The 25,713-nt window shown below is 37.5% G+C and overlaps 1 protein-coding gene across 3 annotated transcripts in view; it reads left to right on the plus strand.

Annotated features, from left to right (window-relative positions):
- Positions 1-2,021: 2,021 nt before the first annotated feature.
- The window catches only part of NBAS (NBAS subunit of NRZ tethering complex), a 181,970-nt gene continuing 158,278 nt past the window's right edge, over positions 2,022-25,713 (plus strand). For 2 of the 3 annotated variants that reach the window (XM_075497913.1, XM_075497916.1), the window contains exons 1-12: positions 2,022-2,172; positions 6,631-6,685; positions 7,321-7,357; positions 9,134-9,211; positions 10,345-10,392; positions 11,556-11,599; positions 12,014-12,147; positions 12,930-13,063; positions 13,188-13,286; positions 21,140-21,278; positions 21,753-21,818; positions 25,465-25,593. In XM_075497913.1, coding sequence (XP_075354028.1) covers positions 2,029-2,172; positions 6,631-6,685; positions 7,321-7,357; positions 9,134-9,211; positions 10,345-10,392; positions 11,556-11,599; positions 12,014-12,147; positions 12,930-13,063; positions 13,188-13,286; positions 21,140-21,278; positions 21,753-21,818; positions 25,465-25,593 — 1,107 coding nt within the window. In that variant the 5' untranslated portion in view covers positions 2,022-2,028. The remainder of the gene's footprint in view (positions 2,173-6,630; positions 6,686-7,320; positions 7,358-9,133; positions 9,212-10,344; positions 10,393-11,555; positions 11,600-12,013; positions 12,148-12,929; positions 13,064-13,187; positions 13,287-21,139; positions 21,279-21,752; positions 21,819-25,464; positions 25,594-25,713) is intronic. The other variant, XM_075497915.1, reaches the window with a different exon arrangement.

Consider the following 25,713-nt stretch of genomic DNA (forward strand, 5'->3'; position numbering starts at 1 on the left):
GTTAATAAGGACACATTCTTCTCCAGTTTTTACAGAAGTTTCTCCAAATTCTGCACAATCTTTTTCTAGGATAACTTCTAGTGAAGTTAAAGGCAAGAATCTCTGGGGTGTTATTGTAAAAATTAGATTGCAAATGAAAAAATGCAGCTTCTACAGTTATACCAGGAATGAATGGTGCATTTGTCTGCTAAGTGGAAGGCACAGCATAAAATATTACCTATTGTTTTCTATCGTGAAACACAACTTAAATCTTTTCTAAGGTAGTCCTCAGATACAGGCACATCTGGTTCAAAGGCCTAATGAACGACAGCATCTCTGACAACGTAGTTCTCTTGACTACTGTGTTGCCATTTGAGTACTGGTTTTGTCCTGGAGGTTTATTTCAAGACCTTTTGTAAAACACTCACTGAGCCCTACTGACTGTTAACTTACGCTGTTGAAACCAGGTGTCGTGCAGAGAAAAACACAGCAGGTATTTTATATCTTTAGTACCAGGCTGTTTGCATCATGATGACTTCTCATATCTTAATAATTCCTCTGGGACTTTCTTCATTTCATGCGCTCCCTTTCTTTCACTATTATTTGCTATATCTGTCAATCATTATTTTGCTTGCTTTTGGATAAATGACAAATCTAATAATTTTTAAAGACACAGATATGAATAATCTACAGATTCAATCATGATTCTGAGAAAATGTGTATGTGGGCAGACCTCAACATCAATACGTAGTGCTGCTTGTTGGCACTGAACTCAGAGTGTAATTTACTATAAATTTCCCACAGTTCTTTGAAACATATTAATATGATGTTATACTATTTGTTATTGCTTACCAACTACATTGCCAAATACAGCTAAAGAAATGTTATTAGGTAAAGAGACAGCCAGAAAGCATTTTTTTCTCAGTAGTTGTTTCTTCCTGAAGTGTTTCCCAAGTATCCAACACAGCTTTCATATTGCCCTGAATCCGTAGTTTCGGAATTTAATATTTAGTTTAACCTAATTCTAGGCTGCACAGTTGCCTACAAGACTAAGAGGCTACTAAATACAAGCTAAAATTAGAGCATAGGAGCAGAAGTAGCAAGGTGTGAGTTAATTTTCTTTCAATCTTACTAACGCTTTATAAAGTCGCAGGAAAGAGACTGAAACCTCAGTTCTTTCATAATTATAAACAGGCTCATCTTTATCTGCTTGGGAGAGTGGAACTCTATGAGTGCGAATGTTTGTAGGACTGAAATATTTAGAAGTTCTACATAGCATCATTAAAATTGGAAGAGTAATTTGTGAGAAATACGCAACTTTTGCTTTTTTTCCCTATTTTTTTTTCCTATTCAGTAAGGGTTTAATTAATACACTCAGGCCATGTCTACATTACGTGTTCCTTACCCTAAATTTTCTCACTATCAGCTTTCTGGACAGCCAACACCAGGCTGCAGCTGCAGGTATTTCCCTGGGCAGCCCTGTTGAGAAGGCCAAGCTAGTGGGGCGGCCATGCCGGCAGGGTGGCCCTGATGGTGGCACCTTGCTGCCGAGCAGTGGTGAGCGCTGGATAAAAAGCCTCTGGGCATCCCTGGGGCAGCAGACAAGCTGTGGATTTAAAGGCTCATTTGTATATGCTCTCTATAGGCATACATCATATGTTATATTCGGTAGCTGTCTCCTCGTTTCTTGCCCCAAAAGGGCATCCCACCCCTCGTGGCTTAGAGGAAGGTTGAGGTCTCTGAAGCTGCAGCTGCCGCCCCTCAGAGGAGCCGCTGAGGCGGTGAGGGCTCCTCGGCCTCGCTCCCTTGCCCTCAGCTTCGAGCTTCCCCCGGAGCAGACGCCCTTTCAGGGCTCCAAAGGCCCTCGACCAGGGAAGGCTATGGCCTCTGGGCCCGCGGCGGGGCGAGGAGCAGGGTGCGGCGCTAGGCTGGCTCGGCCGGCGGCAGCACTGAAGGGGTTAAAGGCCGCCCGCTCCGCGGAGCTGCCGGGCGTTAGTGGTTTGGTCTCCGCCGGGCACCGTCGTAGCTGGGGCGGTGGGTGGGGCGAGCATGGCCGCCGGCAACGGGGAGCGCGGCGAAGCGGTGCCCACTGAGGAGGGCATGGCCGGTGCCGGCGAGGAGGAGGACGGGGAGGAGAATATCCTGTACGACCTTCTGGTTAACACTGAGTGGCCTCCGGAGACGGAGGTGCAGGTGCGTGTCGCTGCGGCATGGCCGGGCTGCGGGGGAGGGGACCGGCCACGTAGGCGCGGGCGGGGATGCGCCCCGCTGGCCCGGCGGCTGGGCGGCCTGGGGCGGGGGGAGGCTGCCGGCCCAGAGAGCCGTGGGGACGGGCTGTTGCCTCCAGGGAGACTCACCGGGCTGCCCGCCCCGTTCCTGACGGGCACCAGAGCGGGGAGGGCGGCAGGGGCAAGCAGAAAAGGTGTTCCTGCGGTCATCCTGCCCCGTCATGGCCCCGTGTCACCTAATTCCCGCGTTGTCACCCTTGTTTGTGCCGCCTGGGATGTCTTGAAGTCTTTCTTGCTTATTACCTGTGAACAGTGTATACCAGGTTTTACTGTTGAACTGGTATGAGGGAAGCTGTGACGAAGTCCAGGTTTCATCTCCAGAAACAGCTGTACTGAGAGCAGTGGAAGCTGTCCTGGTGAAAACAAGGTCTTTATCAAGCTTACCTTGCATGAGGAAAACTAGATCCCTCTCAAGACTTGTCTGTCAGAATGGTTGTATCTGTATTTTCAGGAGTAGGTTAAAAGGGAGAAGGATGTCACTTTATGTCTACGAGGCACACAAATGGATGCCAAAGCTTAAAAGATTGGGAAACATTGTTATTGTATTACAAGTTTTTGCTTTCTTCTCTCTATTCTTCTTCTTTGGTCAGTGGAAAAGCTGAGAAGCTCTTTCATCTTTGCTTTTTCATCTTTTCCCCTGGAACGTGCTGAACTAGCTGCCTCTGTGTCTACTCTTGTCTGATTTGGACAAGTAATGTGGCTTTATTTCTTTCTTGTAGTGGCTTTCAACTCCACTGCAGTTGTTAATGCATTTCTCACTAAAAGTAGTTTATGGAAGTATTTTAACAAAGTTGTATGCTTAATGAGAACATCTGAACAGAGAAAATGTAAAAACATCACAGGTGGAAGAATGTACCTATTCATAATTACTAAAGCCATTCTCCTAGAAATATGTTTTTGTTTATCAGAAAGACTTTTTTTTTTTTTGTTTTTCTTGATCTGTAAATCCTCAGTTGCAGCAACAGGTATGGGTGTTTGGAAAATATGATTGCAGTGTTACCAATTACTATTGTTCATATAGGTGAGTAGACGGTTGCACCTATTTTTATTTAACTGTGTTTTGAGAGATGGTAAATAGTGTTTGTTTCTAGTAACATATGAAAGCGATTTACAGGTCTGCAAACCATGAGGAGGACTTAGGTGTGGTGGCACTAGGTGCTTAGGACTTAGGTGCCATTAGTATTCTTGAAGTTGTATAGTACATTGATTAGAGAACTGATTAGTCTGAGAAACAATTGTGTTGTTTCATTTCCTTTTGTTGAGTGGTCACCCTAGTATTCATGTGCATACCAAGGGGGGTGAATATGTGTCAGTCAAAGCTGAGTGAAGTGTGAGACCTCCCTTTAGTGGTAGCATATGGGTATGCCAATTTAAAGTGATTGTGGAACCCTGGCCTGAGGGTCCTCATCTGCCTTGGTAGAATTTCTAAGCTTCATAGAATTCTGCTTGTCAACTTCAGCAAATGGTACAGGCTATTTTAAACTTGGTATTTCTTTTTCTATTTACTTTATTTTCAAGATAATTCCCATTTTGAATGGCAGAAATAGGAAGGCTTGAAAATATTACACTATCTAGTTTGTTTCGATTTGCATCCTTCTTGAAGGTTGTCAGTAGCCAAGGACACTTCTGATACTCTTTTTACAATTTTACTCAGAAATTGATTTTACACTGACGTACATAGGCAAACAAATTACTTTGTCAGCATGATTCAGTTTTTGCCTCAAGGTGCCTTAACAGGGATATTATTTAGGTGATTGTGACTTTCCCTTTGGAACATCGGTCTCTCTTAATCCTGGTTTATTCACACTTTACAGAAAAAGTCACAAAACGCTCCCTGCCTTACTTCATGTAGAACTGAATGGTTTGGAATGAGTGAGGTGAGGGACAGCAGAAAGGGAAAGGAAGTTGAGTGCTGCACTGGGAAATGAAATTAAATGTCTTCCTATGCAGTCATCTCAGATACAAAGCAAGGCCTTAAAACAAACTTTTCACAGGTCTCTTTTGACTTTGTTTTATTTTTCTGTTATCTCATTTGGGATGATTAATTTTTAATTGCCGAGTGCTGAGCGCTTACAACTGTAATTATGACCATTGGAAGATGAATTCTGTGATGAACATGTAAAGTTGTGGTAAATTCAAGACATTGATAAAACTGGCATGGATTTCTTAAGTTGGAACCCCAAATTAGCTTTAATTTTAGTTCTTGTTAGTATTCTCATTCACTTGTATTGAATTTCCCAAGAAGAATATTTTCTGGGGAGGAAATAACAAATATTTGTAAAGGACACATGCAAGGAACTGACAATGCCAGAGAAGAGACTGGTGTGGAAATCAACCAGTCTGTATTAAGTGTAGTGATGTGATTGTATATAATGCACTGTTTGGGAACCCTGAAATATATAATGAGAATAAAAGGAATTACTGAGTAGTCGATCAGTGAAAATAGTGAACGAGGCAGTGGTTTTGGAGGAGGTTGCAGCAGAGGACTCGTGGAATCATTTGTGTAAATACAGGCAGACTGAACTTTTCCTTTTTTTCCAGTAGACAAGCACTGTCTATCTTCTGAAATGTATCGAAGGTATCACTTGATTCTGTGGGTTTTTTTCATTGCCATCCAATGTTTTGAGATTTCCCCAACACCCTCCCCCTGCCCCCTGTAAGCTTGCTGGGCGAGCAACAATATCCAAAACTAAGTGAGTGTCTTGTCAGTGAGGAAGTTACTTAGGTTTTATTTCTGGAATGCTCTAGTGAAGGAGAACTTGAAGTTGTTTTCCCAAACAGGAATGAATTAAAAAAGAAATATAGCAGATCTGGTAGTCATTGCTGTTGCTGAGGTGATAGGAATATATTATAAAAAGTAAAATTGAGGTCTTCAGAGTATAATAGTAAGTCAGCTTTGTGAAGGGTTTAAGATGTGTGGAATAGGAGCTTGTAGTTTAGACTCAGGAGTGGAGCCTAAGAGTGGAGCCTGTTCTCACTAAGAACATTCAAAAAAATTCTGAAGAGGTATAAGCAATGTTTGGAAATGTTTTTCCTGGGAACTTTTCTCAATCCAAAAACTTTAACAAGCTCTGCTTTTAACCTCCTTAGGAAATGGCAGCTCTCCCTGAGGTACTATGATAGCTGTAAGAAATAATTCACACTTTCACTTATTTTACTGTAATGCCTTGTTATTTCCTGGTTGATCAATCTGAAATTGGAACATTAGTACGGCTGTGTTGGCTTCTTACATGCTGTGAGATGACAGCCTGATTATTTGAAAGACTGTTTCTGGATTGCAGACTTTGCATAGAAAACTGCTAATCTTCACTTCAATAACTTAAATTTGTGAGCCCAAATGTTTTTTTTTTAAACATGGACATATTCCAGAATTTTGATAAATTTATGTGTATTTCAGTGTTTGCTGCTCTGTAACCTGGAGTGAGAGGTCTGAATATTTAAGTTAACAAGTAATGATCTGCTCTATGTATTCTATACTGAAGGGAAGAGGAAATTCATTCATTACCTACTCAAATACTCAGTTTGTGGTGTTCTAATATTTTCATTAGAAAAGGATAAGCATGACTGCTTATTTTGAAGATTTGTGTGTGATGCCTTCCTTATTGGCTATCTTTCTTGTCTTCTCAGTTTAATCCCTTTTTCCTACTTTCTTACTGGCAAATAATTTTACTTCTTATAGCTAAGAATATACATCCTATGTTTTTTTGTATTTCCTTTTTCTGTGTTTGGAGAGCTCTTTCATTTATATAGTGAGTGTAGTTGTTCTCCTCTGCCTTAAGTAGAGCAGGACTGCTGGAAAGGCTATGTGGGATGGTATGGAGTAGAGGTGGTGATCTGAGTGACTGTGTTAACCAGTACAAATTTACATAAAAAGAGTTTTTCTTCAGAAGTTCTTTGTTTTTCTTAATATTTCTGCAACTGTCATGAGCAGTCTTTATGTAGCTTAGCAGTTACTATATTAGCATAATATGTTGAACAACAATTTTTTTGACTTCTTTTTTTACAGGTCAATCTGGCGTTCATTTGGCGTAGAAAGAATTATTTAAAATACCTTACAGGAGAACATAATCAAAAGTCAATGTCTTTTGTTACTACCCAAAGATCAAGGCAAAGCTGAATCAATAGACAATCTGTAGTACGGTTTGTTTTTTTACATCTTGGCACTTAAAATGTTTGGCTTTATAGCCTGTTTTAGCTTACTCAGTTAAATTACTCACTATATGAAGTTGCAAGTAATAGAAAATACATAAGGAACTTGTAGGCTAGCAGGCAACTTAAATTTAATCAGTGAATATATGTATGAATGTTGTATTTAAGTTAAAATATATAACAGAATGTTTGACCGTTATTGTTGTAATTGCAGCCAAGAGGCAACAGAAAGCATGGTGCATCATTTATCATCACTAGAGCAATTACAGGTAAATATGACTTGTTCTTATGTTCATGACTCCTAAGGATGATGTGTGGATTGCTTGTAAAATTTACAATTTCTGCACTTTACCGTGGCTAGCGTAATGGAAATAGAGCGCAGGATGTATTTTCAGGAAGATGTTTTCTGATTATCAATATTGCTATGTTATTTTTATGTCATTTTTGTGAGCTTTCTTGTCTCTATTAGCTTATTGGGACAAACTAATAAACCATACATCTAAGAAGTTTAGAAGCTCTGTTTTGTTTTGCAAAATGTTGTTGAGGTTGTTTTCCTCTACCAGCTCTTGCATTGGGCCGTTTGCTAGTTAGACAGTTCTATAACGAAGCTTTATGTTATGGTCATATTACATTACCATCCAACACTTGGTTTATGCAGTAACTGAATTGCATTTTCATCAAGTAGGAATTTCTCTTAGAATTTCTAGAAGTGTGTAGTGATTTTTTTTTTTTTTGTTCTGCCATTTGCATTTACTATAATATAAGAATTCATTGGCCAAGGATAGAGGGTTTTTCCCATCATACCTTTTTCTTTTGTGAGAATTTCTGAGATTCTGTGTGCAGTAAGCTGGAGAGTGTTTTAAAACTGCTAGAGATGTTATTTTTGCCTCTCTTTCTGTTGTAGGTCCTGCATTGTTTTTGCTTCGGTACATCTGGTACAGGTAGGTCTGGTGAAAATAGTGCTTAATCTTTTTATTTGGTAATATTTTTATAGCTTTTTGATTTGACAGAAAGTTATTTTTAATGAGAGTGAAATTGAACACTTGTTTAGAATATTGACCAAGCAATGCTTAGAATATTCTCTTTTCATAAGTTTAAGTTGTAACCCCTTGAGATGCAGCTGAAGCCTATCTAGAAAAGAGCTAGTTTGACTTTTCACTTTTATCAGAAGCCGAAGTAAACTTGCAGTTGGAACGTCATCTTTCTCAAAACACATATTTGTCCTCCCCACTCCCAACTGAGATACTGCAAGTGAAACTGTGTTTGGTTTTTTGTTTTGTTTTTTCCTTAAGCCTCAGTGACGGATATGATGGCATGGCTTCCTTTGGAGTAATAATTTGTATTTTTTTTTTTTTTTTTCCTTGACAATTCAAACTGTCATACAAAAAGCTTAATAACTAGTTGAGCAACACTCATGCCATTTATAAATTTAACTTCTGATTCAGAAGGCACTTAAATGGTCCCAGAAACATTGGGGTAAATACAGTGTTACTGGAGAATTTCAGCTCTATGGTTATACTACTCTGTTGATGCACTTGCAGGTTTGAAGATACCAGTTCTCCCTTTTTAGGGGTATTCTGTTGGTTTTGAGATATATGGAAAGGGACATTAAGGTGGCTCCCTGTGAAACAATACTATACGTGAAGTCAGCAGGCAATGCTGTTTTTCCTATTGCTGGTGGTGTTCTTTATTTTGTTGTCCCCCCCCACCCCTTTTTTTTTTGAGGGTGGGGGTGGTGTTTATGGGCTCCATGCCATCATATAAGTCTAGTTGTAAGGATTCAGTTGCAGACAGAATTAACTTATTTTTCTTCCCGCTCCCCCGTAGTCATATTTAAAATCTGATTTCTAGCTTTTATAATTGATTGTAGTTGCTATTTTTATGTATTTAATAAAAGCGTTTGGGAGGGAGCTCGGGAGGCCTCTAGTTAAAGTCCTGCTAAAAGCAGGGAGAACATTGAATTCAGACTAGGTTCCGTAGAGCTCTGTCCAGCTAGGTCTTGAAAAGGTTAAAGGATGGAGATCCCAAAGACTCTCTGGGGAGCCTGTTCTAGTGCCTGACTGTCTTCATGGTGAAGAATTCTCTTCCTTATGTCAGCTTGGAACCTCATCTGTTTTAGAATCATGGAATCATTTAGGTTGGAAAGGACCTTTAAGATCATCAGGTCCAACCGTTAACCTAACACTGCCAAGTCCACCAAAGGATTGATCACGGTTTCTTGTGCTCCTGCCATGCACCTCAGTGGCTCCCATCTTCGTGGTAACTTCCTAGGTATCAGAGAGCTGCTGTTTGGTCCCCCTGAAGCCTTCCCTTCTCCAGGCTAAACAAGTACAGTTCCGTCAGGCTAAACAAGTACAATTCCCTCAGCATCTCCTTGTAGGGCAAGTGCTCCAGTCCCCTGACCATCTTGGTGGCCCTCCAGTTTATTGGTGGTGTTCTTGTAATGGGGGGGAGGCAAAACTGGCTGCTGACCAGAGTATAAAGAGTTATGAGTAAATAATCAGTTCCCTTAATGTGTGGTTTTGTTCTGCTAATACAAACAAGGATGTTGTTAGCCTTCATCATTGGCAGGGTGCAGTGTTGATTCATGTTTAGTTGCTAAAACCTCTGAGGTGACTGGTGGTTGCCTTAAAGCTAAGTCGTCTGGCACGTGTATCTCAGGTACTGTTTTTGTTAGGTGTATGTTCTGATTTAGCCTAATGTTTTTGTTATTTCAGCCCTGCAAAGTTTTCTCTGCCCACTGGACTGGTTCGTCTAGTTAGTAAGCAGATCAACTGGCACCTAGTACTTGCAAGGTAACCGGCTTACATGCTGGCATGCTACCATTTTTGGCAGTAGTGAATGTATTAATGCTTGTTCTCCTCCCACTGCCATCCCCGTTGGTAACGATGCTGAGTTAATATTGTGTTGAAGTCATCTTATTCTTTTTGGTCAAGAGAAATACTGGAGGCTTTCCCAGGTAGCCTTGGGAAAGAAGGATCAGTCTGCTACCTAGGGGCTTCCATGCTGCTTCCCTCCGTTTAATGCATCTCTCACTCAGGTGTGAATGTCCTTCTAGCTTTTGAGGCAAAGTGGCTTGCAGCGCAATCATTCTCAAACTCAATCCCTGAATTTGATCAGTTAAAGCCCTATAACTTGGCAGGATATGTAATATAAATTGCTTATTTTAAAATTTGTAGAAAGTGAATACATACTCTCAAGACTTGTCTGCTATTGTATGTTTAGAGGACAAGTGAGAGTTCCAAGGCTTAGAACCAGCTGTTCTGCAGTAATGTTAGGAGCATCAGTGAGATCACTGTCTTTTAAAAATAAGCATAAGTATGAATGGAAAAAGGGTTCAATGACATGAAGGTAGTATGGAATGTTTTAGTTTATGATGTATTATCGCTGAATATGATCAGTGGTTCAGCAAGAGCTCTGTACTCTTGAGAGATGGAGATTCTTTGAGGTAAGTGATGATCCCTTTTGATGCACAACATGCCAGTTGCAATGTTGTATATTAGGTACAAAGACAGGAGACATGCTCCTAAGGAGATGATGTAACTTACTGAAGTATGATAGTTGCTTATTCCAGATAAAGCAATACATAGTTTTAGATATTGCTGTTATAAAATTATCCATAAGCAACATCTGATTCTGACCTCCCCTGCAGCAAAATTTTAGACATTGTTTGTGTTTTCTTAGTGCTACTAGAAAAGAATGACAGATACATTTCAGTGACATGAAGGGAATCTTACTTTAGCACTGTTGTTTTTGGTTTTTTTTTTTTTTTTTTTTTTGTATAAAAATTGATATTTCCCAATTGGTTTTGACTTATGAAAGAAGAAATTTATATCTAACCTTGCAGAAAAGCACCTAGAACTCTGAAGCACATTCCATAAGGACTGGACTTTAAATGAACTTTAACACATTTATTTTTCTCTTTCAGCAATGGTAAATTGTTGGCAGTTGTTCAAGACCAATGTGTAGAAATCAGGTAACTTAGTATTATCTATTGCTTCATGACCACAGTTGTGGAGTTCTGAGAAAGTGTTTCTAGTAATTTACTAACCGTACTTTTAAAGATTGTTCTGGGTGTTTTGGGAATGTTATATATTGTGAAAGTAATCTATGGAATAATCTTAAAATATATTGTCTTTTGGAAAGCAGAAGCCTTCTGTGTCTTCTTAGTTCTTGGCCATTCCCCATTAAAAAAAAACAAACCAACCACCCTCCCCAAAACCCGCCACAATTGTTAATGTTCTAGATAAATTTATATAAGTATCTGTCTGTATGTCTGTCTTTATTTTTTCAAGATGTGAAAGAAAACCAATCAAGATGCTTCAGAATACTAAACCCAAATCACGGTCTTTCTAACCTTTGCCTTTCTGTTCCCCTTTAAAGTCATCACAAGAGAATAGAAATTCTCTCCTAATAAATGGGACAAGGAGCTAGTATTATGCTTCTCTGTAGAGTAGCTGGCATGTATGATACTTCACCTTATTTTACAAGTAATGTGGATTGCTGTAAAGACTGATGCTTTCCCTTTTTCTTGCTCTCTAACAAGCTCTCCTTTGCTAGTTGAAGAGCACATTTAGCTGTAGAAAGGATCTTGATTGAGTATGTTTACTTGCTTCACAAAAATCCATTTGCTAGAAGGTCAGACCTTCTATTTATATGTAAAAGAAGCAAGTGTATGAAAATTGTTCAATCAGAAATGGCGTGAACACCATAAATGTCAGCTTATAGACTATAAAATAAATCTTGTGTTTCAACTGTTAATGTAACTATATTCTTGCATAGTTTCTAAAATTGTAACCTAGAGAATACTGACTAGTTTTATTTTTCTAAAGTTACGTACTGAAGTTCTGAAATGCTGCTATCCTATTTTGAACAGCATTATTACTAAATGAGGGATATTAGTATTTATGCGTTGGGAGGAGGGTTTCTAAAATACAGTAGTTAGTTACTGTAGCTGCCTCAGGACGAAGGCTACTGTCTGCCTTTTTGAACAAGTAGTTAAATACATGCAGGCCTTTGAATTGTGCACTCAGAGTATTTTTATAGTGTTCTCTTTATTCAGGAAAATTGAATAGTGTTTTTCTTTTTTTTTTTTTTTTTTTTTTTCTTATTCAAATCCATATGAGTCTTTTTCTGCAGGTCTGCAAAAGATGACTTTGGATCCATAGTTGGAAAATGTCAAGGTATACAATGTGGCAACCTCTACATCATTACTTGGTGTCATCATTGTTTATTATTCATGCGTTGCTAAGTGGTGGTGTTGGTTTACTTTAAAGATAATGTTGTAACTTCTTAAAAGCATTGGGAAGAATCTCTTAATAATTTTGCTTTGTGAATGGATCTATTATCCTCCCTCCCCCCTTTTCTTTTCATGATGATTAACATATAAATCCTGAATCTGAAATGACACGATAGTTAAAATTAATGTGTTTAGGAGACATAGCAGGTGCTGGAGGTGGTGGGGATTTTTTCCTCCTCTGAGATAAGTGTGTAATGATGGTGGGCACCCTGCGCTTTTTGATGCAGTTGACTTTGTGTTTTGTTTAAGGGATTATATTTATATTTCACTTTTTAATAACTTTCTTCCTTTTTCATAGTGCCAAAGGATCCTAACCCTCAGTGGAGGCGAGTTGCATGGAGTCATGATTGTACGTTACTTGCTTATGCTGAAAGCACTGGAACAGTGAGAGTGTTTGATCTAATGGGTGGCGAGCTTTTGGTCATTTCACCGGTAAGTGCTCTCTTAGATTAAATATGAATAGCGTAGAACTTTTTGTAAAGATAAAAGGTAATTTCCACTCTTTGGCTATTTTTTTTAATCATAGCTTACTTTGGTATAAGGCTTACAGTACGAATACCATGCACAAATGTACCATGAAGTGCTTATGATATGATGGATATATTATAGTTAAACTTAGTCACGTGTAGCATTTGCAAAGCATATACTTTGTGCTCTTGTATCTAGTCAGAAACTTCATCTTTCTTTCATTTTTCTTAGAATTGTGGTAGATCTGCAGGTACATCAGATTGTGAAAGTGTAGAATCACCTACTTAGTTTGTGTGCAAATAATTACAATTTGTAGTAGTAGATTACAGATCTGCAGTTTATATGCAGAGTCACTTATAAGTCAAGAAATATCGCTGAAAGAGCAATATGAGGATTTTTTTTTTCTTGGTATAAGAATAGATAATTGCTGTTTTTTTATATTTTGCATATTCAAAGATTGTATGAAACTAATTTGCGGAGGTGGCTCGAGTGTGTTTCCTTAGTATATTGTCTTTGCAAACCTTAAAGTAATAAGATTTCTTTAAAATCAAGATAAAAGGAGGTTTATTTTGTTACTAATACAAACTATGAAAAGTTATTTTTTTTTAAATACATTTTAATACAATATAGTAAATTTAACTTCCTAGTTCTTTCAGTAACCAAGACACTTCATCCTTCTTTTTTTTTTTTTTTTTTTTCCCCAATCCCCTGTCTCTCTCAATGTCTGTCTGCATTTTTGGGTAAAGACAGCAAGTTTTCCAGGAGATCTGAGTTATGCTATTGCTGGATTGATCTTTCTAGAATACAAAGCAAGTGCCCAATGGTCAGCTGAACTGCTTGTTGTTAATTATCGTGGAGAACTGAGAAGTTATCTTGTAAGGTAAGCATAAATTTTGATGTGCTTTGAGAAGGCACTGTGAACTTCAAAGGAATTCTTTCCACTCTTTAAAGAAAATACATCTGATATAATGTGTGTATTTTTTTTCCCCATACTTGGAAACTAGTGTTGGAACAAATCAAAGCTTTCAAGAAAGTCATAGTTTCAGCTTTAGCAGCCATTATGCTCATGGAATAACTACTGTCATTTATCATCCTGGTCACAGGTAAGTGTTCTGTTTGCTACCTGCCAATAATATGGAAATGATGAGCAAAAGTGGCAAAATAAACATTGATGTGTGTTGCATAAGGAAGGGGAGAAGAAAATTATTTTAATATTGGTATTTAGTGAATGGGTAATAACAAGTCATATATCATTGTAGCTATGAAAGAAGCCCTAGTTGGTGATCTCACTTGACTAATCAAATAATGAAAATCAAGTTGTGTCCTTTACTGTTTGAGTACCCTGCATAAACAACATTTCTTAGAATGTCAGGAACAGTTTCAAAAGATGTTTCTGAATTTGATGGGGGTAAGGGCTGATGTGTAGTTTGTTTGTTTTCTGTCTGGATTTGATTGCTGGACTCCTTGGCCAGCCCATTTTCCCTGGTATTCTGACTGGAACTGCCAGGCTTTGGTATTTGGAGTTGTCTTGTGATGCATTTTCTCTATTAGTAATGTGCTGGGTACAGATACCAGGCTTGAAAGATGGACTAGTTGACTGCCTGCTCTTGAATCAGATGTAGTTGGAATAGGTCCTGGTTAGCCAATTAACTTATGTTAAAAATGTGTCTGCCTTTTTAATATCTACTTGTTATATAGCAAGGTAAACTCAGCAACTTGTTTTTCTATTTCTCTTCAGTTGTAGGAACTAAACTTCCTTCTAGATATTTTTTTTCTATTAGATCTACTAGGATTGAATTTGTCAGCGCAATATGCTGTATCACTGTATTGGTTTAAATGAAAATTAGGCTTGGCTATAGAATACCAGAAGAAACATGCTGTTTAAAAACTTGTTCTCATTCTTCAATGTTAAGTGAGCTGTCCTATCTATCTTTGGAAAAAAATGGTTAATAATGAGAAGTAATGTTCTTCTAGCTTATTACTTTGAGAGATTAATTTTGAGTATGTTTCTTCTTTCTACCTAGTTCATAGCTAGTAATTCCACACAATTAATACTCAGTATACTAAATCTAGAGTTTTGAGGTAAAAGGTGTGGGTTATGGAGCTTTGGTAGCACTTATCTGACCAGACAACAGAACCTACTCATTCTTTCCTTTGATCAGACCAAGGTTGATGGTTCTTGACACTTGTTTCCAAAGTTATCTTTTCTGCTCCTAGTGTTAGGAAGTAGATTGATTATAACAGTGAGTGTTGCAAAGAATGTCGGTTAATATTCAAAGTATGGTCAAATAATTATTCTGACAATTATAATAGATAGATGTGCTTGCTTTTCATTTTTGCTGTGTTTCTGAGCAAATGGTGTCAGAACTGTTAAACTCTTAGAATGGATGTACCCATTAACAAGAAAATATGTAGAAAATCAGCTGGCGTAGTTGTCAACCAAATAGTATGGATGTTGCTTTCTGTGTGTTAATGGCAACTTATTGCCATAGAGGTTTAAAAGAGGAGTGGGGGAAAAAAAAGGCAAAAATTTCAAGTTTTGTTTTACTTCTTTCCTCCCACCTCCAAGAGAAGTAATAGCTTTGATTTTCCTACTGTTCTTATAAGATTTTAGGTTAACGTGTTTTAAACTTGATACTAGTGTGAAGTAAAAGAGCAGGAGACAATGCTGGTTTTAGAACAGTTTATTCAGAATATTACTGATTAAAGTGTGTGGTGGGGTTTGTTTTTTTTTTTTAATGGAAGCTTACAGCTGGCTTTTTTTTTAATCTGTATTACATATTTTCTAGGGAGAGAAATGCCCTTTCTGTAGATGGAAAGATGTGATTATATCTGCTGCTGAAGTAAGAAGTTTGTATAATGTGTGTGGCCTACACATTCAGGAATTACTTGTTTTTACCATGAAATATTAGGACTCCTTCCATGAAAATGAAAATAGTCAGGTGGAGTCCCCTGTGATAGTAGTATCTCCTGCTATGTGCAGTCAGTTGACTTGCTTAGTAAAGTTGAAAAATTGATACTGGAAAGAATGCACAATTGGATGGAATGGATGGAAAGCAGAAGGAACTGATGTTTTGCCCTTCATGTAGGCAAGTCTTTTCTCTTCTGTTTTGAATTTACTCTGTGGTAGAAAATTTCTAAATTTGACATTAGAGAACACTACATTCATGAGCAGAGAGCCTCTTGCTGAAATTGTCTTGTTATACAAAAAAACCCAGAAAGAGTTGAAGGGAGGCAGTTTTCTTAAATTGTGCATTAAAGAAAATTGTAGATACATATGAACGCTTCAAAGTTTTAATTTTCAATAATGTGAACTTTGATCACTTAACATAAGTTCAACTTTGTCATTTTGTGCTTTCTTGTATTTCATTTAGTTTCAGATGGTGAATTTATACTGTTCTATTTCCACTGCTTGTAAGCCTTGTCTTACTGCACTCTATATTGCTATGTATATGCTCATTACTTATTACAGTGCAATTAAATAGTGCTTAAGAACTTAATACGCTTAATTTTTTCAACTAAATGTAAGATAGTTCCAAAGAGAATATTTCAGTAGGGAATGTATCTGAATCTATAGGAAAAGTTAAAACTTTGGGAAAGCTTTGGCTATTTCCCAATAGCTTTGGGAAAAAGTCTAATAATGAGTTTCACTGCTGTTGAAAAGTGTTATATACCTTAATTTAGACGCCTGATATTGGTGTTCTCATGTGATCCAGCCTTCATCCATGATGGAATTTATGGTGCACTTTAGTTGACAAAACTTAAATGTCTGCTTCAATGTGAGCTCTCTGTAGGCTCTAATGGAAAGTTCAACACCTTACTTATTTTGAGTGTTTTACTCTGGAGCTGAATGTCTCACTTCAGGGTTATCTACAATTGCTACAGAAAATGTTTAATATTAGAGCCTAAAATGGGTGATGGCTATAGGAGATGAAGGGTTCTAGATTGACTTGGAATTTGCTTGTTGTACCAAAATTGATGAGTAAAGAATTGTGTAGAAGTCTCAAGCTTTTTCTTGGATGCCTCAATTGAACTTGCTGTTCTTGAGACCATTATTATGGTAGTTACCTTCAGCCCAACTTTGTAGAAACCTTTGAAATTGAATACAGTTGAGGTACTGCAAGGGCAGCCACTTTTTTGAGACTGGAGGCACCTCTGGAAATCATCTAATCAATTCCCCTTCACAGCAGGGTCAATTAGAGCCAGGTTACTTGGAGCCATGTCCCTGTAGTGCAAGACCCGCACATCTCTCTTGTCCCTTAGGAGCATGGTCTGAGTCAAGGCCTCTGATGTTCTGGGGTAGCTGCTCCGGTGGGTGCTGGGGACTGAGCCTGGCGGCGCATGACCACAATTGCTGAGAAGATGTACAGAGAGAGTTTCTGGCCATCGTTTTCTGCAAACTGCTGCATAAAATACTGCATCTGTTGGCTGTGCTCTAGGCCTGGCACTTACATAGGTCTTTTTCTAGGACTTGTTGAAAGGATTCCTGACCCTTTCTAATCAGGAGTCAGCTGGAAAAAAAGCTCAAAGCACCCTTTGATCAGGAACAGCTGGCAGACCTTGTTAAAAGCTTCTAGAGATTGCTAGTTAGGTCTTCCTGGCAATGGCAGGCATCGTGAAGTTCCTCAAAGGCTTCCCAGGAGTCCTCTGATGATCCCAGAAGCATGTAGAAGATTAAGAGGATCTAGAAATGGAGCCCAGAAACTGCTGCACAAACTGCTTCATGCTAGTTGTGCTCTGTGTAGAAAACACATGCAAGAATAAAAATTATTAAGACTTTAACATTTTAAGTACTAAAGGATATTGCATTGATCTTGATGTCCATAACAGTGTGATAGACAGAACTTTCCCTTCTAGGGAGTTACTATTAAGTGTCATATATTAAGTTAATGTTGCTTTGTGACCCATCTGGGGTGGTGTAAAACTACAGCTGATAGGGTGTGATTTAAGAACCCAAGTATTTGGCCAGGAAAAGTAGTTTTTCACATTACTGGGACAAAAAAAGTTGTTGGCATGGTATCTTCCTCTTCAGACTGAGACTCACTTAAAAAAAAAAATAATAATAGTAAACAAGGAAAAAAACCTCTCCTGTTGCTGTTCCCAGTCTGTCAACTTGTTATTTTGGAGTCATCGCCTATCTAGTCCTGAAAAAATAATTGGTAAACAAGGCCAGATCTTTGCTGAGACTCTCAGGAGTACCTTTCATTTTCTTTTGATGCCAGTTGTGTTATTCATCTTAATAGTTTTCAGTCCCTGCTGTTACATTTTGCCCTCTGAAAAGCTTTTTAAAAATTTAAGTATGTGCTGCCATGATTAATTTCTCTGCAGTCCTGGGAGAAGGCTTTTTGTCTTGAGGTTGTGTGTTTTGTGTGTGTCTAAACTGATATGACATCTTCATTCCAGCTGTCACTGAGTTTGATTTATCCTAAAAGATACTTCTGAATTATAAATATGTTGCGCTGTGTGTGACAGTTTTTCCAAAATTTTTTTGAAAAGATTTATCTTGATGGAGTTCTTGAGAGCTCGTTCAGGCAGTTTTGGAGCTACTGCTGTCACTATTATTGACAATTCTCTTGGTCTTTGTGCTACTATTTGTCTCTTAGTCACCTCTGCCACAGTGTGGTCAATTGTAATTGACTTCTAGTCACTGCTGCTGTTGAAATTTTTAATTCAGTGGCATGGTGCAATGGAAGCTGGAGCTTATGGAAGAATTTAGATGCCTATGGATGGGCAAGACTATAGATAAATTAATCTTCCAGAAGATTATGCCTGCTGTCTCTCGGTTATTAGGAATTGACAGCTGTGTTGTAGGGATTTCATGAGGTTCTTGTTTACTGATTTTCTTTTTTTTTTTTTTTGTTTTTGTTTTAAAGCTTTCCTCATGGTCAGGTTGTGAAAGAGACACATGTGAATCTTGCTTTCTGTGCTAAAAAAAAGTTAGAAAATTCATCACTTTATGTGTAATGATTGACCTTGCCAACATCTTTCAGAGTTTTAAGATGTTATTTCATGTTCACTGGTATTAGACTGTGTGCTCAGATGCGAGTACCCCAACACGTTTATTCTTGACTAGCTAAAACGGACATAAACTGGATCATGTACAACAGGGTAGATAAGTATTTTGCTCAAAAAACTATTTGAGCTGTTACAAGGAATTTCATGTGGTGTGCTGTGTCTCTGCTGAAAGTTCATTTGTTTGGTAGAAATATGTGCTGCAAGATATTTGAAAACTTGTTACTTCCTTGTTTTTACGTGAAGTTCCTCAGAGGAACTATGTAGCATGTCTAAAAGATGGCTTTTGTATGAGTTGCGGGCAGCTCTTACGTTCTTTGATCAGTGGCAGTGTGTCAAGCTTCTCTGATAGAACAATCGTAGGTAGAGGAAAGTTGTAGAACGGAAAGGTCGGGAAGAAGGAAAATAAAAAATATGCAGAAGGGAAACAAATGGATTATTAAGTGTATGACGCTTAATCTGTGAAATTTTTCTCTTCCCGAGTGCACTTTCCCCAGCAATCAGCAGAAGATTTGATATTAAAATATTTTGTGTAGTTCTGAGAAGTGTGTTGTTTATTGGTGGCTGTGCCTCGTGTTATTGTTTTCCATGTTCCTGAAGGATTGATGTTCTTCTCTCCAAGCCTTCAGTTTAAGTCACTTTCTTCATGAAAGAATAACAAACTGTTCAAGTAGTTTCTAGTATTTGTTGATGTCCCAAAGTTGAATGAACTTAAACTTGCTATGTTGTCTTGCTCATTGCTTCTGATTTCCTCAGTTGCTTGAGTGTGGAATTGCTTTAATATTCTGGTTTTCAATGTCTGCCTTTCTATTATTGTTATTTTTAACCAACCCCTATAGTTTTTGAGAGTCCTGGTACCAGAGACATCCTCAGATTGAGCTCGTGCTTAGTATGACTTGCAGAACAAAGTACTCTTACTAGTATTTTTGGTTAGTGTGGTGTCTTGGTGAGTTCCTGTCCAAGTATTTACTTGAGAACTGTCCAACCAATTGACCAGAATGAACAACCAGAATCAAAACCAAACAGTTGGTGTTGATTGGAAACTGTTAAAATGTAAAGCAACTTGGGTTCATTTAAGAGGTAGAGTTTGTTGCATAAAAGGCTTAATGCAGTCTTCTACTACTAGCTTGTTCAGAAAAGAAGTATGCGCTGTAGGAGTTATTTGGTATTTTAACACTGGGATTGCTGTGCTCACTGAGCAACAGTCATATTCTCTGTTTAACAAGTATCTATGGTGAAGTTTCTTCTGCGATCTACATAATGCTGAAGTACAGTCCTCCTTTGCTGCTCTGTCTGTGTTGGAGTTCTGTCATGGATTTTCTAATATCATGCTTTGCTAACTGTTGTCATCTTCATAACCCAATTGCTTTGCTAAGTATCTACGGGAAGGCTATAATAGGTGAATTTTATGTCTGCTTTTTTCCTATGTTATTGCCACAAAAAATATATGCTGATTACTGAAGAAGTATGTTTGCTTCCACATGCTCTTCAGGTTACCAGTTTTAAGGAATCTGAAATATGATCTGCACTACTCATGCTAGATTTCCTTGACTCTGATAGGAATCTGTTTGTTCCTTAAATGATAACATGGTTTCTTCTTGGAAGAAACCTCTTCTTCTACAGCAAGAAACCACTGCATCATGGATGCTCAGTGAAAAACTTTACATGTTCTAAAGTTAAACAGCACCTCCTTAAGGGAGAAGTAATTCCTCTTAGCTGTCCTATCCTTTACTTTCTGATCATAAGAACAATGCAAAATTACCCATTTTCCTGTTAATTAGGAGGCTCTCAGTCTACCATCATATTGCTGTTCTTGTGGAAAATGGTGAAAGTGATTTCTGTTTTGCTGTCTTAGGGAACTCTTTACACCACAAAATAACTAAAACTCTTAAGAACCTTAACAGACTGTAAGCATCCATGGTAGAAGTCATCTTGCTGTATGTTTGTGAACAGCATGAGACCTGGGAATGTTGAATAAGTTTTACTGACCTCTTGAAGAGGATTAAATGTAGGAGGAAAAAAATTTTTTTTCCTTCTTTTTTCTTTCAGTTGACTCTTGCAGGAAATATTTTGAAACACACTTAAACCATGGCTGAGAGCTATATGAGTGTCAGCCGCTAGGTGGTAGAGCATTTCAAGAGTAATGCAGGCTTTGAAAATTGATAAAGGAGTGTTCTCAGGGCTGAAGTTCTGGCTTCTCCAATCTGTGCCTTTTTTGTAGATACTTTACTTTTTGATGGGTTGTTCACTAAAATGGTACTTCCAGATGAATTTAGAAATCTGTTCTCAAAGTTATCATCAGTTAAATATAAAACTGCTTGTTAATATGGTGAAAGGGCTTCGAGGAAAAGGTTTTGATACATTTTAGTGGTAATCAGCAATAATTGTAAGAATTCCCTCAAAGTTGTTAAAATATTGTCTACTGTGTGTAATGAAATTATTGCATGCACATTTATAATTGGTAGAGTGGCTTTAGAAAACAAAATTGAAAAACCTTGATGCATTCGGTTCCTCAATAAAAGCGAAGTAGCTTTTGTACCATGTCTGAATAAATGGAAATCTAATACTTAAACAGAATGACCAGAACTTTTCGTAAGCTTAAACTTATGAAATTGTTATCATTCTTTGAGGGTATGGGAAAAGCTCAAATTGTAGCCAGACATATTTTCCTTTAAATGGTGGGAATTGTGCCTTATTTGGAAAGCTAGAGATGAGAATAGATAGGGATAAATGCCACAAATAACAAGTGTTACTCAAGTAATGTTTAAGTCTTTTTTGTTTGTGAATAAACACTCTGAAGTTTAAACCTTATTGGGGCTGTTGGGAATCTTAATATACTTAATCTTTTTGTTACGGCAGCAAAGCTATAGTTCTGACTTAAGAATTAAAAAAACAATTATGTGGCAGTATATGAAACCATAATATGCCCTTATATATTTTACAGACTTCTACTTGTAGGGGGCTGTGAAACAGATGAAGATGGAGTATCTAAAGCAACTGGTTGTGGGATATCTGCTTGGAGAGTTCTGTCAGGCTCTCCCCATTATAAACAGGTCACTAGGTATGAAGATGACATTAGAACAGTAAGTATGTTTCCTCATTTTATTGGATGAATATCGTCACTTCATAACAAAAGGCAGCACACCTGAAATAAATGTTTCAGTTTGTCTGACTCTTGATTTCTTCTGCTTCTAGTAGAGGTAAATGTTTGATTTGGTAACAACTTCTATGTGGATATACTGAAATCAATTTACAGTATAGTAAGATAAATTCCAGTATTTACTCTTACATAGGTATTGCTTAGTATTAAAAGCAAGCTGTTAATTTCATTGCAAATGAGTAATGCTTTTCTGTGGCATGACACATACTTAACGAAATGGGCAAAGTTATTCAAATTGCATTTTATTATCCTTGCATTATATTAAAATAGGCAGTCTTAGGGAAGTTTAAAGAGTCCTGCAGAGTTGTTCTAGTACTTTAGATACAACTTAGTTTTTGGTGCATAAAACAATGTATGGGATTGTTTTTCATTGTATGATGTGTTTCTGTTCTTACAGGCACAGAGAAGAGGATTATTAAGGATTATGAATATAAGATTTTACAGCAGGCGGGGAACAGAACAGGTATTGAGGTCTAGGTCTACCTCAGAAATGTATTTTACTAACATAATTGTCCATTAATGACTGCCTGAGAGACTGGTTGAAAGTAGTTTTTAATTTATGTGACTTAGGGATTAAGATTTCTATAAAACCAAAATAATAAGCTTTTAGAGTTAAATGGAATACCTTGCCATTTATTTGGCTTTTTAAAAAATCGAGTTAGTTCATCTGCTGAAGCTTGAATCTTGGGTTTTCAGCATACTGACAGGAAAAGGTCTAGAGATGTCGAGTACAATATTAAATGTATACTCTTATTCAAAAAAGAATGTGTAAAAAGTCACCTAGTTATTTGTTAATGGATGTAACAAACATAGCATGTTAGGTGTGTTATGTATTCTACAAGAAGACAGAAGATTGTGATGATATTTCTCAAGTGATGTTTCTCAAGTATATGACCGAGAGAGAAGTAAGAGGAACTCCAAAACCCAGCTTTCTGCACTACCCCACTCCCACTAGAAAACAAACAGAAGCCATCACCTTACAGCCCAAAATTTTCATACAATGTGGAGAAGAAAAAATTGGTGGATTCAAACTAATCATTCATGGCTTAAATAGGGCAGACACAAAGAATTTTTACAGTCTGTTATGAAATACTATGGAAACATTTTGCTAAGTAGGTTCAAAGGTTCGTTATGGCTCAAACTTCTACTACCAGGATGCATGTGAACCTAATGAAACTGCTGATTAGAATCAACTTGTTACTAAAAAATGCTGGGTATGGGTCTTGTATTCTCCTCTCCCATGAGTGAGTGTTGAATCCTCAGTGTCATGCTGAGGTGTAGGTAGGTGTGTGCTTTCTATGTTTCTAAGGCTTTGCATGCAGCACTCGTGGCTTTCTTCTATATGCCTTAGGAGTTACCCATGCAGTACTGCACTACCTTCTCCTATCTCTTGTCTACTAGTTGTGTGCAGCCTTTGTTTGATTCCTTTTTTTTTTTTTTAATCTCCCTTTCCCTCCTTGTAAAAAATTTGTTTTCCCTTCTTTTGCTTTACAAGGAAAGAACAGTAACGAATCTGTCTACCACCCTCACTGTGTCCTCCTGAGAGGAAAAATGGCTGGTCTGAAGTTATATGGACTTTGGAAATGACCTTAATAGATTTTTAGAATGTTTAGGTGACTGGGTAAAAGAAGAAATTGCATGCCTGATTGGAAGGGGGAAACAAATCTTTCTGAATCTCTCTCAAGGGTGGAATGGGGAGAGATTTTATTTCCCTCACTGAAAATATAAAAGAGAAAGCTGAAGTAAACTTTTTTACTGGAAGGCTAGTACTGAGTGTAGCTGCACTGAACTTCAACTTCGTTGCACTTGCCAGTACTAAATTTATAAAGAAAAGCAGAGATTGTTATTAATCCTTGAATATTTTAATCAGATTTCAGAGGTTATGGTTTAAATATGTGAGGTATAGTTGATGTTCTTCCTGGGAAATTGTCATACCTTAACACTGTTGCCAGACAGAGCAGCTAGAGGACTTCTATATTAGAACTAGCTATATTGGGATTTGATTCTTAGTGTTACTAACTTAAATGATACTTACAAAATGTGAAGTGCCAGCCTGCTGAGGTTTTCAGTATCTTTTTCTGCAGTTCCCTTAAGTTGACAAGCTGTTTGCTGAGGCAGTATTGTCTGCTTTGCCAAAGAACTGTTTAATCTCTATGGATAACAATGCTCGGGTGGTAAATTTGAATGTGTTAATGGCCACCCAACTTCTAAATTTAACAGCAACAGAATTATTACTGATTACTGAGCAAATGTTTAACCCTTGTTAAGATCTGTGATGTATACCACTGACCATTTATCTTAATGGGTTATATGTTTTAGCTATAAGTTTCTAAGTCCTTTAACAGTCTTTTGTTCTTTGTCCTCTGTGCACGCAACTTAATTTGTAAAGTGAGAATTGCCATTAGTAGGCATGTACAATTCCTTGGCAAACTATAGTAGAGATTGCAGTACTCTAGCTGCTTAAGAATATAATCAGAGAATACTTAATTATTTATATTAGAAAAATTTAATAATTAGTTTTAAAAAACCTTAATAATACTCTCCTTTTCAATTAAAAACACATTTTAAGCTTGGATTTAAGCAGTGCTCTGAATAGGTGCAAACCACTGTACAACAGTGAGATTACTTGATGATCGTTTTTTCTGTGGCATAGCTAGAAATTAAAACAGCCTAAGAAATAAAAAAAAACCCAAACCCAAACAAACAAACCCTAAAAAACCCTATTGTTATCTTCAAATGATACCTACCACTAATGTGCTGTAGAAACTCCATTAAAACTTCTTAGTCGTATGGATGCCTAGTAACTTTTCTGTACTTCATTTATGTTGGGGTGTTTTCCAAGAGGGGAGGTGCTGGCTTAAAAATTGATTAGCATCAGACTTGGACAGTTCTAGCATTATTGTAGTATGAATCTTTATTAGGAAGTTTTTAAAAGCAAACTGCACTAACAGAATGAGATTTTATAAACAATACAAATTTTGGGAATCTACATCCTGCTGTCTTTCAGTGAAGACTAGACTCTCTGAGAACCTAATGATCTTTCTGAAAACATGGAAGTTGTGTTGGGGGTGGGGGGAATAAATACAAATTGTATTTTCAGAAATTGTTATGTATTGCCAGTGGCACTAAATTTGACTTCAAAATTTGAGTGTATATTTACAGGCTCTTGTCTCATGGAAATAATGTATAGATCCAGTTGTAATTGTGTGGGAGTTCACGAATCCTTAAGGAAATACTTCATTTGAAGTACATTTTGCTTCTTAAGATATCCAGAGCTGAAAGAAAACTTAATCCAGGAGAATTTTTGTAGTCTTGATGAAGTTTAATTACAGATGTTGAATTATTTCGTCTGTGTGGACTTAATCTGATGTTTGCTATATTGTTGCTTAGTCTGTTGTTACCCAAGAGATTCTTAAATTCAGATTCAGTGTCCTGAAATGAACAATGTGCTCCTCCAAGATCTCTTCATCTATCTATCTCTTGTATTTCCCCCCTGCTTTTGTTGTGGTGGTTTTTCTTTTTTTGTTGTAGTAATGCTCACCCAAAAGTTTGCTCCCAGGGAGGAAGGACTGTACTAAGCTGTGTTGGGGTAACAGTCTTCCTTGGGTGGACCTGAGAGGCAGGACAGTAGAAAACTGAGGTTGCTGAATGTTTTCTCTAAACATGATTTGAGAACAACCTGCAGTTTTCCTCCAAGTAGCTCTGCATTGCTGTCTACGGCCTTCTCTTAGGAATGCCACACTTTCAGATTTTATTTACTGTATGACAATGTGATACAGAAGTTGACATCCCTAAAGATTTGTTAGTGTTATGGTAGTGTTCTTTTTACAGGTTGCTTTTACTCTTCCATGCCACAGTTGACATTTTACCTTTATTCTGACTTTTAGCATAGTGATTTTTTTTTGTTTTGGTTTGGTTTTTTCTTTTTTTTTGTTTTAAATTTAAAACATGTTAAATTTTCTGGATGGAAGATTGTGCAATTTTTTTCCTAAAATGTAAAAAAAATAGTTTGGGCTCTTTGGGGGGGTCTTTTTAGTATGCCTTGATGTGTGTGGGCATTTTTTTGTTTGTTTGGGTTTTTTTTACTTTGCTGACATAATGTTTGGCAGGATGGAATTTTCAAGATGAATCTTTCTCCTGATGGAGCTCTTCTGGCAGCTATTCATTTCTCAGGAAAACTGACAATCTGGTCTATTCCATCTCTCAGACAGCAAGGAGAATGGGACCAAACTGATCAGGTAAGAAGAATGTAGATGTTTAGAAATTTGAAGTATATGTTTTAATGCTCTGGAGATATGTTTTTCTAGGAGATGAGAGTAGTTCAGATAACTGCTTTAGCTACGTACTGTTTTTTCCAG

This window comes from Mycteria americana, chromosome 3 (genome assembly GCF_035582795.1).
Source record: "Mycteria americana isolate JAX WOST 10 ecotype Jacksonville Zoo and Gardens chromosome 3, USCA_MyAme_1.0, whole genome shotgun sequence".
In the NCBI taxonomy this organism is placed as follows: domain Eukaryota; kingdom Metazoa; phylum Chordata; class Aves; order Ciconiiformes; family Ciconiidae; genus Mycteria; species Mycteria americana.